Genomic DNA, 13,470 nt, shown 5'->3' with positions numbered 1-13,470 from the left:
GCCATGCTCAGTAACATGTGAGGATCAATCACTCAGTGCTGTCTAGGGAAACAAAAAAGTTTAACAAATTACTCAAAAATTAAAAAAGAAAAAAGAAAAGAGTCAAGGAAGCTATACTTTAAAAGTCTTATTGATGAAATGATAAAACCATTAATTGAGATATTTATTTGGTCTTAAGTGTGGCTGAAAGAGATGGTCTAAATAGTTATCTCCTCAATGCAGAGAAGGTGGAAGGAGCCTGCTGCTGTATATCCCCCATGTGAGTGTGGGACCACAAGGATGATACATCTGTGTACATTGGGAAGATTGTTTTCTTTTTTTCTTTTTTTAAAAGAGAGAGAGAGAGAGAGAGAGAGAGAGAGAGAGAGAGAGAGAGAGAGAGAGAGAGAGAATTTTTTTAATATTTATTTTTTAGATTTCAGCGGACACAACATCTTTGTATGTGGTGCTAAGGATCGAACCCGGGCCGCACGCATGCCAGGCGAGCGCGCTACCACTTGAGCCACATCCCCAGCCCGAAGATTATTTTCTTGCAGCCAAATATGCAGAAGGAAAAAGCATTCAGTTTTGTATCATCACCTCCACAAATGTAAGGTGATTAGTTTTGCATGGCATGGCTGAAAATGTATTACATTAGAAAGGATGGAAAACAAATCATTCTTTCCCTCCATGTATATAAGCAAGCTTGGGACAAATCTGCCCAAGAGGATATCATTTCTCAGAAAGCAATGAAGGTCTCTTGAAGCACAAGAGACTCTACTAGGGCAACCTGTTAAAGACCCCTACACTGTGAATGCAGCAGCCCCTCACACCATTCCATGCCAACACCCACCTGTTCATTTACTCTTTTGCAAAATATAGCAAGCAGGGATACGGCAGTGACTGGTGGAGTCAGGTAACTCTTAGCAACCTGTATGTATTCAAACAGGTTTTTACTGTGAGCTGTTTCTATAATACGGACCCAGGCAATGGTGACAGCAAGTAAAGCTATAATAAAAAACCTGCAAGTTAAACCAACAATTAGTGATGAGTTTGATGATTTTCCTCTGCTAATAAAATATCTACAACCATGTACTATTCAGTTATTTCCTACTCTTTAATTTTATTATTATTATTTTTTCAGTGCTAGGGATCAAGCCCAAGGCCTTCCACATGCTAATGAAGTGCTCTATCATTGAGCTACACCCCTTCCTTATTCCGTAGTTTAAATTCAGGTGCCCACTCGTAAGTATTGGGGAAGAGGAGCTAGCAATATCCTTAAACACAAATGGGTGTCCCAAGGCTATAGATGAAAGCCCTTAAACTTCTGAACAAATAAATATGAGTATCTATACTAGACTGTCACCAAATTTGGAGGCTATATTTAACTAAATATGGAGGGTCAGTCAGCCTTAAAATACATACTACATGAAAAATACTAATTTCTTGAGAAGTAATTGATTTTTAAAAAGTTCATACAGATTACTCTGGCTCACAATTTTAAAGATTTCAGCAAGTTGAGAAACTTATTTTATGCAATATAAGTGAGAGTCATCACAAGGTGAAAAGGTGGTTCAATATTAGAAAATCAATCAGTGGAACCACTAAGATATTGAAGGGGAGTAAAAACCCATCTATATCCCAACTGACACAATGAAATATTTAACAAAATGTAACACAATGGAAATATATTTGGGATACTGAGTAAAAGGAACTACCTCAACATGATAAAGAACATTTCCAAAAAACCCATAAATAGTATCATACTCAATAATGAAAGACTGAAAGTTTTCCCTTTGAGATCTCTAAAAAAGAACCGAGGCTACAAATCTTCATTACCTTTTCTAAGGAAATGATTTTTAATGTATATCTATAAAATTACACTAAATCAAGTGTCATCCCAAAGATGAATAAATATTAATTACATATCAATAAGGGCTTAACATTATGAGAGAGTGAATATAAGCAAGAAAGGACCAATCCAACAAAAAAGAGGCAGAGAAACAAATTTGGTAATTATGAAATAGTTCACACTGGACTAACCTCATAGGTGACAATGATAAACTCTGGACCATTTATAAAAATGTCTTAAAGACACTGAGAACAACTCAAACTGGACAGAAGTGGGAAGGAGTCCAATCCTTGAAATAAAGGAACTGCATGAAGTGAGATAGTTACACAGCTTTTCTACCAAGGGCTCTCCCTAGTCTTCCAGTGTGGAGTGACCAGCAGTTAAGCACAGAGTCCCATTCTTACTGAGTTGAGTTGATAGAGGTTGAGGATTCAGAGCAGCTGAAAAATGTGGGGAGAAATTCCAGAAATCATGGAGCCACAGATCAAGGGGATCCAAATCTGTACATAAACTTCTCTTGAATCCCTGGCTCATCCTGGAAAATATGCATGCATAGAAGAATTTCTAAAGAGTCCACAACAGGAAACTGTTGGAAAGGCATAAAAAACTAAAGATTTCAGTTGCTGCTTACATTAAGAGAGACACAAATTAGAGTTGGAATTCCATTAAGTTAGAGGGGCTTTGTAATGACCTTAGGCTTTTCACTGAAATCCCAGAAGGGCCATATTTTAGGAATACAGACTGTATTCCAGGGCTAAGAATTTGCCATAAGACTAAGAAAAACTGAGACAACCTACTCTATCAAAGTATAAAATTAGATCTGTATGAGTTTAAGGTGATCAGCTAACAACTTACCTGAATGTTAGGACAAAAATCAATACTTTATGGAGAAATGTGATCCAGAGTTCCTGCAATGTATCATACAAAATGTCTAGTATACATTAAATTTACTAAGCACATTAGAAAAAAAACATAAGCAATCAGTAGAAATGGATCCCAAGTTGACTCAGATATTAAAATTGGCAAACAAAGATTTCAAAGCAGCTACCTACATTAAAGGATATGAAGAAAATGATGGTTATGAGTGAACAGACAGGAAACCATGGCAGAAAACTGGAAACCATTTAAAAGCTTTGGAAAGGAACCATATAGAAATTCCAGAACTAAAATTCTGATTCAATATCTGAAATGAAAAATTTGCTGATTAGTCTTAACAATAGATTGGAAATGGCAGAGGAAAGAAACAATAAATCCAAAGATAGATTGATAGAACTAAACTGAAGAACATAGAGAAAAAAATTAAAATAAAAACAAGTCTTAATGATTTATGGGATAATATCAAAAGGGCTAATATATATGTAAGTAAAGTGACAAAAAAGAGGAGAAAACAACGCAGAAAAACATGCTAAGAAAAGGTGGTCAAAATTCCCCAAATTCTGTGAAAACCATTAATTTATAGATTTCAGTTCAGCAAAACCTATACAGTATAAACACACATGCATGTATGTGTGTGTGCACGCGCGCACAGACACACACACATACACACACACACAAACAAACACACACATTTATACCTCATAATAATACTGTCGAAAAGCCAAAAATGAGGGGAAAACTTTGAAAGTCACAGAGAAAAAAATATATATATATTCATACAGAGAGCAAAAATATGAATTACAGCTGACTTCTCATCAGAAACAAGAGGGCAGAAGAGAATAGAACAGCATCTTTAAAGTGGTGAAAGAAAAATATTGTCAACCTAGACTTATATATTCAGTAAAAATGTCCTTCAAAAACAGGGATGAAATAAAAAAATTCTGATAAACAAAAACTGAGAATCTGTCATTCTATTTTGTGCTGGTTTAACACAAAACCACAGACGGGATAATTTATAAAGAACAGATTTTTTTTTTACTCAAAGTTTTACAGGTTGGAAGTCCAAGATCAAGATGCTAGCATTTGGTGTCTGGTGAGTGCTGTGTCTTCTGGAGGAAAGGAACAGCATGTCCTCATGTGGCAGAAGGGCAAGAGAGCCTAATGCTGCTTTTATAAGGACCTTAATCCCATTCATGGCAGGGGGAGGGTGTCATGAACTAATCAGCTCTTAAAGTACTGAACTCTTGAGAGCTTGTTTGGAGGTTCTGACAGCAGAGTGCAGCAACTTGTATTTCTTGACCAAAACTTAGTCATCCTCTATCGGGGAAGGTGGCTCCCTTCACTGAGCTTACAGCTTTGAGAGGGAGGTACTTGAAGTAGTTAGGCAGGAAGAGGATACCCACCTAGCCAGTCAAATCAGCCAAATCAACCTGATGTTCAATAGGGTGACAGATGTAGCAGCCAGATAGCCCTCACATCCAGGCCTGAACTGTTAACACCATCACATTAACCATTAAATTTCAACAACTGAGTTTTGAAGGGGATACATTCAAATCGTAGCACTAGCTACTTTAAGATTTATTGTAAATGTACAGTAACCAAGACACTTTAATACTGGTATCAAGATAGATAAGTAGATTATGGAATAAATGAATAAAAAAGATCCATATGTATATGGTCTATTGATGTTAGCCAAAGGTGCTAAAATGTTGGGGAAGATATGAAGCAACTAGAATTGCTACACATTGCTTATGTACTCCTTTGGAAAATAGTTTGGCAGTTATTTATAAAGTGAAACATATGCTTACCCTTAGCCTATTAAGTCTACTCATAGCTATTATCCCAGAGAAATTATACTTAGGTCCACAAAAAGTCTTCTGTAAGAATGTTTAGAGCCCCAAACTGAAAACAATCCAGATGCCCATTAACAGTATGGCTAACCAAGTGTAGTACATTTATTCAATGGGATACTAAAATTCAGCAAGAAAATGAACAAACCATGGAAATATAAAAATACCTGGATAAATCTCAAAACACTATGTTAAACAAAGCCAGACACAAAATAGCATGAAACATATGATTATGCTCATATTAACTGATATTCTTAATCCTAATGTTAGTGCAATACATTTTCCCTTTAATGATCTGTTTCTTTATATCAGGTGTAAGTAATCTTTACTTATATACTCCAAGTTCCTGATTTCTTATTGTTTTACTTTTCATGTTCAGATATATACAGTTCATCTGCAATGAATTTTTTTTGTGTATAGTATAAGATAAGAACCACTATTCCTTTTTAAATTTTAGCCCAAATCATCAGTATCATTTGTTGAAAAACTCCTGTCCCCTACCACTTTCCTCATCTCTTTGCCATAGATCAAGCAACTATGCCTGTGGATCCTTTCTGTACTTTGCATTTTGTCATGTTGGTTTGTCTATACTTGTCCCCAAACCACATTGTTTTGGTTAGTATTGATTCACAATACATACTGGTATCCATTAATGTGTATACTCAGTTTTGTTTATCTGAAAGAAATTTCCTTGGCTATTACTTGCTCTTTGTATTTTTATGTTAGAGTTGGTATGTCAATTTAAAAAATTACTGCAATTTTGCCTGTTATTATCCTGAATAGGTAGAATAGTATGTATAGCATATTGTCAATACTGAATCTTCCAATTCATGTATATAGAATATTCCTGTACATATTTAGGTCTCATTAATATTTTCTCAACAATGCTTTGTAATTCTTGAGCAATTTTCTCACATCTTTTGGGATATTTATTTCTAGGTATCTGATATGGTTTTATGGTATTACAGGTGATAATGTGTAAAATGTTAATTCTTGTATTTTGATCTTGTTACCAATCTTCTTAAAATCACTTTTAAATTTTAACAATTCATCTATAAAATCTTTTATGATTATTTTATTTATTCCATCTCTATTCTTATGTAATTTATTTGCCTTTTTGGACTGGCGACACCTCCAGTACAATGTGAATTAAAGTAGCTATAATGGACATATGCACCTTGTTCCCACTCTCAGGGGGAAGGATTTCCACATGTAAATATTAAGTATGGTAAATGCTATATTTAAAATGTGTTTAAAAGTCAGAATAATTCTTAATTTGCTGAGATTCAAAGAAATAAGTGTCAAAGTTTAAAAAGGATTTTTATCTAATGAGGTGAGATTTTCTTTCTTCTTTTTTTTCAGTTGATGTGGTCAAGTACCTGGGCTATTTTTTAAAATTTTATTTTTGGTTCATATATAATAATTGTACATACCTATGGGGTACAATATGATATTTCAACATATGTATACATTGCATAATAATTAATTTAGGCCAATTATCATAAATTGATGGATTTTAAAATAATAAACTATTCTTGCATTCCTGAGTAAATTGCAGATGGTCATGGTATATTATTTTTCCTATATGTTGCTGGGTCTCACTTGCTAATATTTTGTTTAAAAATTTTGCATCTATGTTCATATGTGCATAATATATATTACTCATGTAGAGTAATCTATATTAGACCTTTCTTAGTCATTTTGAAAGAGAAAGATCTTCTAAGTAGCATGCAGTTAGTTTTAAAAAATATAGTCTAATAATCTTAGCTCTTGAACTCAGGTATTTAGTATACTTATATTTCATGAAATTGCTGATAAATTTATTTATATATATCATGCTTTTATTCATTTTCTACTTAAGCCACCTGTTTAATGTTCTTTTCATTCTTTTTTTGGACTTCTTTCAGGCTACTAAAATATTTCTTAGTAGTTCTCCATTTCCTTCTATTAACTCTCTAGTTAAACATTCTTGAACTATATTATTCTCTTATTGCTTGGTTTCAAGATTACATATATCCTTGATATAGTATTGTCTTGTACAAGTTTTTTAAAAAATTACATCCACATTAATTTTAAAACATTAGAATATTTAAGTTTCATTTAAACTTTTCTCAGCCTTTTCATATATTACTTTCATATGTCATAAATCCCATGGACATTTTTTCTTATTGATGTTTTCAACAGTTGCTATTTGTTTATATTTACCATGTACTTATCCTGTCTGGTGCTCTTAATTCTCTGAAGTTCAATTCTATTTAGGTTATTTTGCATTAAGACTGAAGAATTTCCTTTAGTATTTCTTATAGAATAATAATTTCCTTTAGTATTTCTATAGTACAAGTATTTCTTATAGTACATGTACTATAATGTTTCTTTTTCTCTTTCTTGCTTTATTTTACAATGCTGGGGATTGAACCCAGAGCCTTGGACTTGCTAGGTAAGTGCTCTACCTCTGAGCTGCATCCCCATCCCTTTTTATTTTATTTTGAGACAAGGTCTTGCTAAGTTGTCCAGGCTGGTCTTGAACTTGCAATCCTCCTACCTCAGCCTCCCAAGTGGCTGGGGATACAGGTGTACACCACCTGACCCAGCTTAACAAATTCCTTTAACTTGTATTTATCTAAGAACATATTTATTTTACCTTCATTTTGGAGAATATTTTTGATGGGTATTGAATTCTAATTTGGTAGTTATTTCTTTAGCACAAGATGCTATTCCATTGTCTTTTGGCTTCCACAGTTTCTTCCAAAGACCATCTCTTTGTTGCTTATTTAAAGGTAATGTGATTTATTTTCCTATGGCTGCTTTAAATATGTTCTAATTATATTCAATTTCCACCATAATGTAATCTAGGTATGGTTTTCTTTGTATTAATCATGTTTCAGTTTGTGGAATTTCTTAGGTTTCTGGAGAGCTGTCCATCAGTTTTGGACATTATCTTTTAAAAATTATTTCAGACCAATTTGTTTCTTTCTCTCTGTGATTTCAATATGCATATTATTACTCAGATTGTGTTTCATGTGCATCTTACTTGTATTTGTGTATTTCAGTTTGATACTATCAACTGATCCATCTTCAATAATTGTATCTTTGGCTGTATTCAATTATTGAGTTTTTTTTTGAGGTACTGAAGATCAAACTCAGTAGCACACTGAGTTACATCCGAAGTTCTTCTTATTTTTTACTTTGAGACAGGGTCTCATTAAGTCACCTTTGGTGACCTTGAACTTGCATTCCTTTTGCCTCAGCCTCCCAGCTGGAATTCTAGGTATGTGCCATGTTTGGCTTTCTCTGAGTTCCTAATTTCAGATATTTATTTTAAAATTATATAAAAACATCTTTAATCTATTCTATAAATTCTGATTTTCTGGAAGAATTCTCAACATTTTTGTACAGTTTATAATCTCTTCCTTATATTTAAGTGCACATAATAATCATAGGTATTTTATTCTATTTTTGATTTTAAAAAATTGTTCTTTTTAGATTTACATGGCAATAGAGTATATTTTGACATATTATACATATATGGAATATAACTTATTCTAAGTAGGATCCCATTGTTGAGGTTGTACATGGTGTTGAATTTCACTGGTGGTGTATTCATATATGAACACGGGAAAGTTATGTCTGATTCATTCTACTGTCTTTCCTATTCCCATCCCTCTCCCTTCCCTTCATTCTCCTTTATCTAATCCAGTGAACTTCTTTTTTTTTTTGGTAGCTATTTAAAATACTTCTTTTTTTTTATTGATTGTTCCAAACATTACAGAGCTCTTGATAAATCATCTTTCATACATTTGACTCCATTGGGTTTTGAACTCCCATTTCTACCCCAAATACAAATAGCAGAATCACATCTGTTACATACTCACATTTTTACATAATAGCATATTAGTGACTGTTTTAATCTGCTACCTTTCCTAACCCCTACTATCCCCCCTCCCCTCCCCTCCCACCTTCCCTCTCTGCCTCCTCTGCTGTTGTTCAATTCTCTCCCTTTTTTCCCTCTCCCCCTTGCCCATCATAACCTCTTATACTTTTGTGTATCATTGAAGGTCTCCTACCATTTGCATATCCTTTCCCTTCTCTCTCCCTTTCTCTCCCCCCATTCGTCTTTGTTTACTTAACAGTCTTTTCCTCATGCTCTTCCTTCCTGTTTTGTTCTATTTTCCCTACTTATTGTGTGTCAGCATTGAATATCAGAAGATTTTTGGCTCTTGGTTTTTGGGGACTGGCTTATTTCACTTAGCATTATAGCCTCCAGTTCTATCCATTTACCAGCAAATGTCATAATTTCATTCATCCGTATGGCTAACACTCCATTGTGCATATGTGTGAGTGAGTGTGTGTGTGTGTGTGTGTGTGTGTGTGTGTGTATATATCACATTTTCTTTATCCATTCATCTATTGAGGGGCACTTAGGTTGGTTCCATAGTTTAGTAATTGTGAATTGAGCTGATATAAACATTGATGTGGCTGTGTCACTGATATTAAGTCCTTTGGGTGTATGCCAAGGAGTGGGATAACTGGGTCAAATGGTGGTTCCATTCAAGTTTTTTGAAGAATCTCTATACTGCTTTCCAGAGTAGTTGCACCAATTTGCAGTCCCACCACCAATGTATGAGTGTACCCTATCTCCCCACATCTTTCCTAACATTTACTGTTGCTTGCATTCTTGATAATTGCCATCCTGACTGCAGTGAGATGGAATCTCAATGTTAATTTGCAATTCTGTAATTGCTAGAGATGTTGAACATTTTTTCATATGTTTGTTGATTGATATTATTTCTTCTTCTGTAAAGTCTCTGTTCAGTTCCTTTGCCCATTTATTGACTGAGTTATTTTTTATGTGTGTGTGTGTGTGTGTGTGTGTGTGTGTGTGTGTGTGTTTGAGTTCTTTATATATCCTGGAGATTAATGCTTTATCTTAAGTGCAGGTGGCATGGATTTTCTCCCATTCTTGATTGTTTCTTTTGCTGTGAAGAAGCTTTTTAGTTTCATACTATTCCATTTATTGATTCTTTTTTAAAATATTTTTTTAGTTGTTGATGGACCTTTATTTTTATTTACTTATATGCACTGCTAAGAATCGAACCCTATGCCTCACACATGCTAGGCAAGCACTCCACCATTGAGCTACAACCCCAGTACCCCATTTATTGATTCTTGATTTTATTTCTTGTGCTTTAGGAGTCTTGTTGAGGAAGTTGGTTCCTAAGCTGACATGATGGGAAAGTTGGTACTATATTTTCTTCTAGTAGGTACAAGGTCTCTGGTCTAATGCCTAGGTTTTTGGTCCACTTTGAGTTGAGTTTTGTGTAGAGTGAGAGGTAGGGGTTCAATGTCATTTTGTTACTGTGGATTTTTTCCCAGCACCATTTGTTGAAGAGTCTAGTTTCCTCCCATGTATATTTATGGTGCCTTTGTCTAGTATGAGATAAATGTACTCTTGTGGGTTTGTTTCTATGTCTTCTTTTTTATTTTTTAGATCCTGACTATCACTTTTATGCTAAAAGCATGATGTAGGCTTTTAGTATTATACAGATGTTTTATTATGTTGAAAACACCTGCCAAATGTTTATTTTTATTTGTTGTTTTACATATACTTGACAGTAAGATATATTTTGATATATTATACATACATGTGGTGCAACCCATCACAATTTTGATCCCATTCTCGTGGTTGTACATGATGTAGAGTTACACTGGTTGTGTATTCATATATTAGCATAGGAGAGTTATGACCAATTCATTCTACTGTTATTTCCTATTCTCATCTCCATCCCTTCCCTTCAATCCTCTTTGTTTAATCCAATGAACTTCTGTACTTCTGCTTCCTACCTGCCTTTGTTATGGGTTAGCATCTGTGTAACATGTCTCTGTGTCTTCTATTCTGTTCCATTGGTTTTCATGTCTATTTTGGCACCAATACCACACTGTTTTTATTACTATAGCTCTGTAGTATAATTTAAAGTCTGGTATTGTGATGCTTCCTGCTTCACTTTTCTCACTGAGGACTTCTTTGGCTATTCTGGGCCTCTTTATTTTCCAAATGAATTTCACAATGTTTTTTTTTTTAATTTCTATGAAGAATGTCACTGGAATGTTACTAGGAATTGCATTGAATCTGTGTAGTACTTTTGGTAATATGGCCATTTTGACAATTAATTCTGCCTATCCAAGAACAATCATGGTTATTTTAAAGTCCTGGTCTGCTAACATCACCTGTGGGTCTGCATTTTATCTATCTATCTATCTATCTATCATAGTGAGAGAGACATTCTTGTCTTGCTACATCATTAAGCATGATGGAAGCTTTTAGCATAATACAGATGTTTTATTATGTTGAAAAGCACCTGCCAAATGTTCTTTTCATCATCTGTGAACAGGTATACACTTTTTAAATATTTGATCTGTTATTATGGTGAGTTATATTATTACATATCCTAATACTGAATCATCCTTATATTTCTGGGAAAAAAATCATGGTTGGTAATAATATATTATTTTTTATGACATTATTGGGTTTGTGTTGGACATTTTATTTACATTTTTGCATTGATATTTAAAAATGAGATTAGTCTTTATTTTCAATATTTTTCTATGCTATATGTGTTAAGTTTTGGCACCTATAGCTTGATCTTCATAAAATGAATTCATCTACCTTTTTTTCTATATTCTCTAAAACTGAAATCCATTTCTTAAAATTTCTCAGAAAATTGTTTTTTCAAATATGAAACACTAATAAAAATGTAAAGGAAAACTCAAATACTATAGAGATAAGATAGGTAAAATAGATAATGGACATAAACCTTGATGCAAAATTAAGGCATATTTCAGACACAATATAGGTTACGTTAAAGATGTGTGGGTTGCATGAAGCACATGGGTTGCCAGTGTGAAAGTCTATGGAACAAGCCCTTGTAGGTGTCATGTGGTTTCATGGTTAAAGGCATTGCCCCACAACTGACAAGTTCCCCTACTTATTATGTTTTTCCATTTGTAAAACAAGAATAATTAAAGGGAAACTTACCTTTAATGGTTGTCATGAGAATTAAATGAAATAATAAGATAGTTTATGCTATTCTCCCCAAAAGGACTATTTTGGGGGGGCATATTAAATTATGCCCATTTTTATCAATGTGATGATGATTTTTTTCCCAAGTAAAAAGAGTTTTCTTTGTAATCATCAAGGAAATACATTTTCATTGCAATATTATAACAAAAACCAAAAATAAAAACTGGAAACAAAAAACAAGCCTCCAAACTAACTGGACTATCTATAAACAGGAGAATTCTACATACAGTATTGCAGCCTATTTTTTCATGTAATTACACATTGTGAGTGACATTTCTTTGACAGCCTTAACTCATGTGATTAGAGGAATACTTCACCTTCCTGTTACCAGAAGTTCCTTTTCAGTGGCCATAGGCCTCATCAAAGTATATATGTTCATTGTGAACATGGCACTGGAACTGTTGAAAATGGAAGTCAGAGAGGACATGAGGGCAGCACACATTGTGGTCAGCATCAACCCTTGAAAGCCTGGAAGAAAAATGACACTTTCTGGACTTTCAGTTCTCTGACCATGTCTTGAGAGTTAGGCCTCCTAAAGAACTTTCCGAAATACTAAATTTTCCCCTATGAAGAATTCAAAATTTACATGGATTTAATTCCATCAAATATAGATTATTGTGTTATATTATTTCCTGCTTTGTGACAAGACTTAATAGTCCTCTGCTGTGTCTTCATATAAAAATGGGAGCTGGTATCTTGTATGGTTTCTCTGTGCAAGAACATCTCTTCAGGCATCATCCTGTACTATTCTCTCTACAGTGCTGAGAGATGGACACCATTGCTTGCCCTCCTTAAAGGTGAGGAGCCAGAGGCTTAAGGACCATTAAACGTATAGAAGTCATTCAGTTCTTTAGGGAATGTTCAAACTATAGAAGTCATTAAGTTCCTTGTGCCCTGGTGTCCTCATCTATAAATTGAGGATATGATGTCTCACCACACAAAGTTATAGTTAAGATTAAGATAAACTAAGTAAAGATGGGTTGACACAATGTACAATATATAGTAGGTGCTAACAAATGTCAGTTATAAATCTCACAATCTTTTATTTGCTACCTGGAAAGCCACCATGTGGCAGGGACAGTAAATGCTCCATCTGAAGATTTCTTTTCTATGTGCTGTTGGGGAACCTAAGGACAACCAGGACCTAAGCTGGAGGCCCACTGTGGCAATACCCAAATTGTCCTCAGTGGGCCATTTGGGGCAGGTCAGATATAGATTGGGTCCTTGTATTTTCCTTCAACTGCCCATTGTCACTCACAGCCCTGTTTGCTCGAGGCTCAGGCATTTTCAGAGAGTCAGCTGAGAGTTCAGACAACTCATGTCCTGCACTTTAGGAAGGTCAGTATTTCCCTCCACCTGATTCCATCTATCCTGTGTTTTATGGAAACATCTCAACCTTTTCTACCTGTTGTTCTCCAGAGTTGACACAGAATTAAAAAAAAATATCCATTTGGCCATTTTAATGAAATTTGGGGAAGAAAATGAGATAAATGCTTGAGCTCACTACCACCTCACAATGAAAGTCATTTGACTGTTAGGTAACTGCCTGTATCCTAGACAGTGAGCTTTTTGAGGACAGGACTAGTCTGGCTTGTCTTTACACTGCCATGGCTTAGAATAACACATTTTACAGCATGGAGCTCATTTTTCTTTTCCCATATTTACTGGTGCATCATAATTATGCATAATGGTAGGATTCACTATTATATATCCACACATGCACATGTTATAACAATATGACTGGGACAATATTGTTTCCCAGTTTTCACCCATTTCTCTCCACAACTCCCTCTTTGGTCCCTTTACTCTACTATACTGGTCTTCCTTAGATTTTC

The 13,470-nt window shown here is 34.5% G+C and overlaps 1 protein-coding gene across 1 annotated transcript in view; it reads right to left on the bottom strand.

Moving 5' to 3' along the window:
- The window catches only part of LOC113199521 (sodium/glucose cotransporter 1-like), a 68,933-nt gene that overhangs the window by 7,851 nt on the left and 47,612 nt on the right, over positions 1-13,470 (bottom strand). The window contains exons 11-12 of the mRNA XM_077796468.1: positions 11,953-12,103; positions 833-1,001 (exon numbers count right to left, since the gene is read on the bottom strand). Coding sequence (XP_077652594.1) covers positions 833-1,001; positions 11,953-12,103 — 320 coding nt within the window. The remainder of the gene's footprint in view (positions 1-832; positions 1,002-11,952; positions 12,104-13,470) is intronic.

The sequence above is a fragment of the Urocitellus parryii genome, chromosome 3, assembly GCF_045843805.1.
Source record: "Urocitellus parryii isolate mUroPar1 chromosome 3, mUroPar1.hap1, whole genome shotgun sequence".
In the NCBI taxonomy this organism is placed as follows: domain Eukaryota; kingdom Metazoa; phylum Chordata; class Mammalia; order Rodentia; family Sciuridae; genus Urocitellus; species Urocitellus parryii.
The sequence above is the reverse complement of the archived record's forward strand: the minus strand, read 5'-3'. Positions and strand labels throughout refer to the sequence as shown.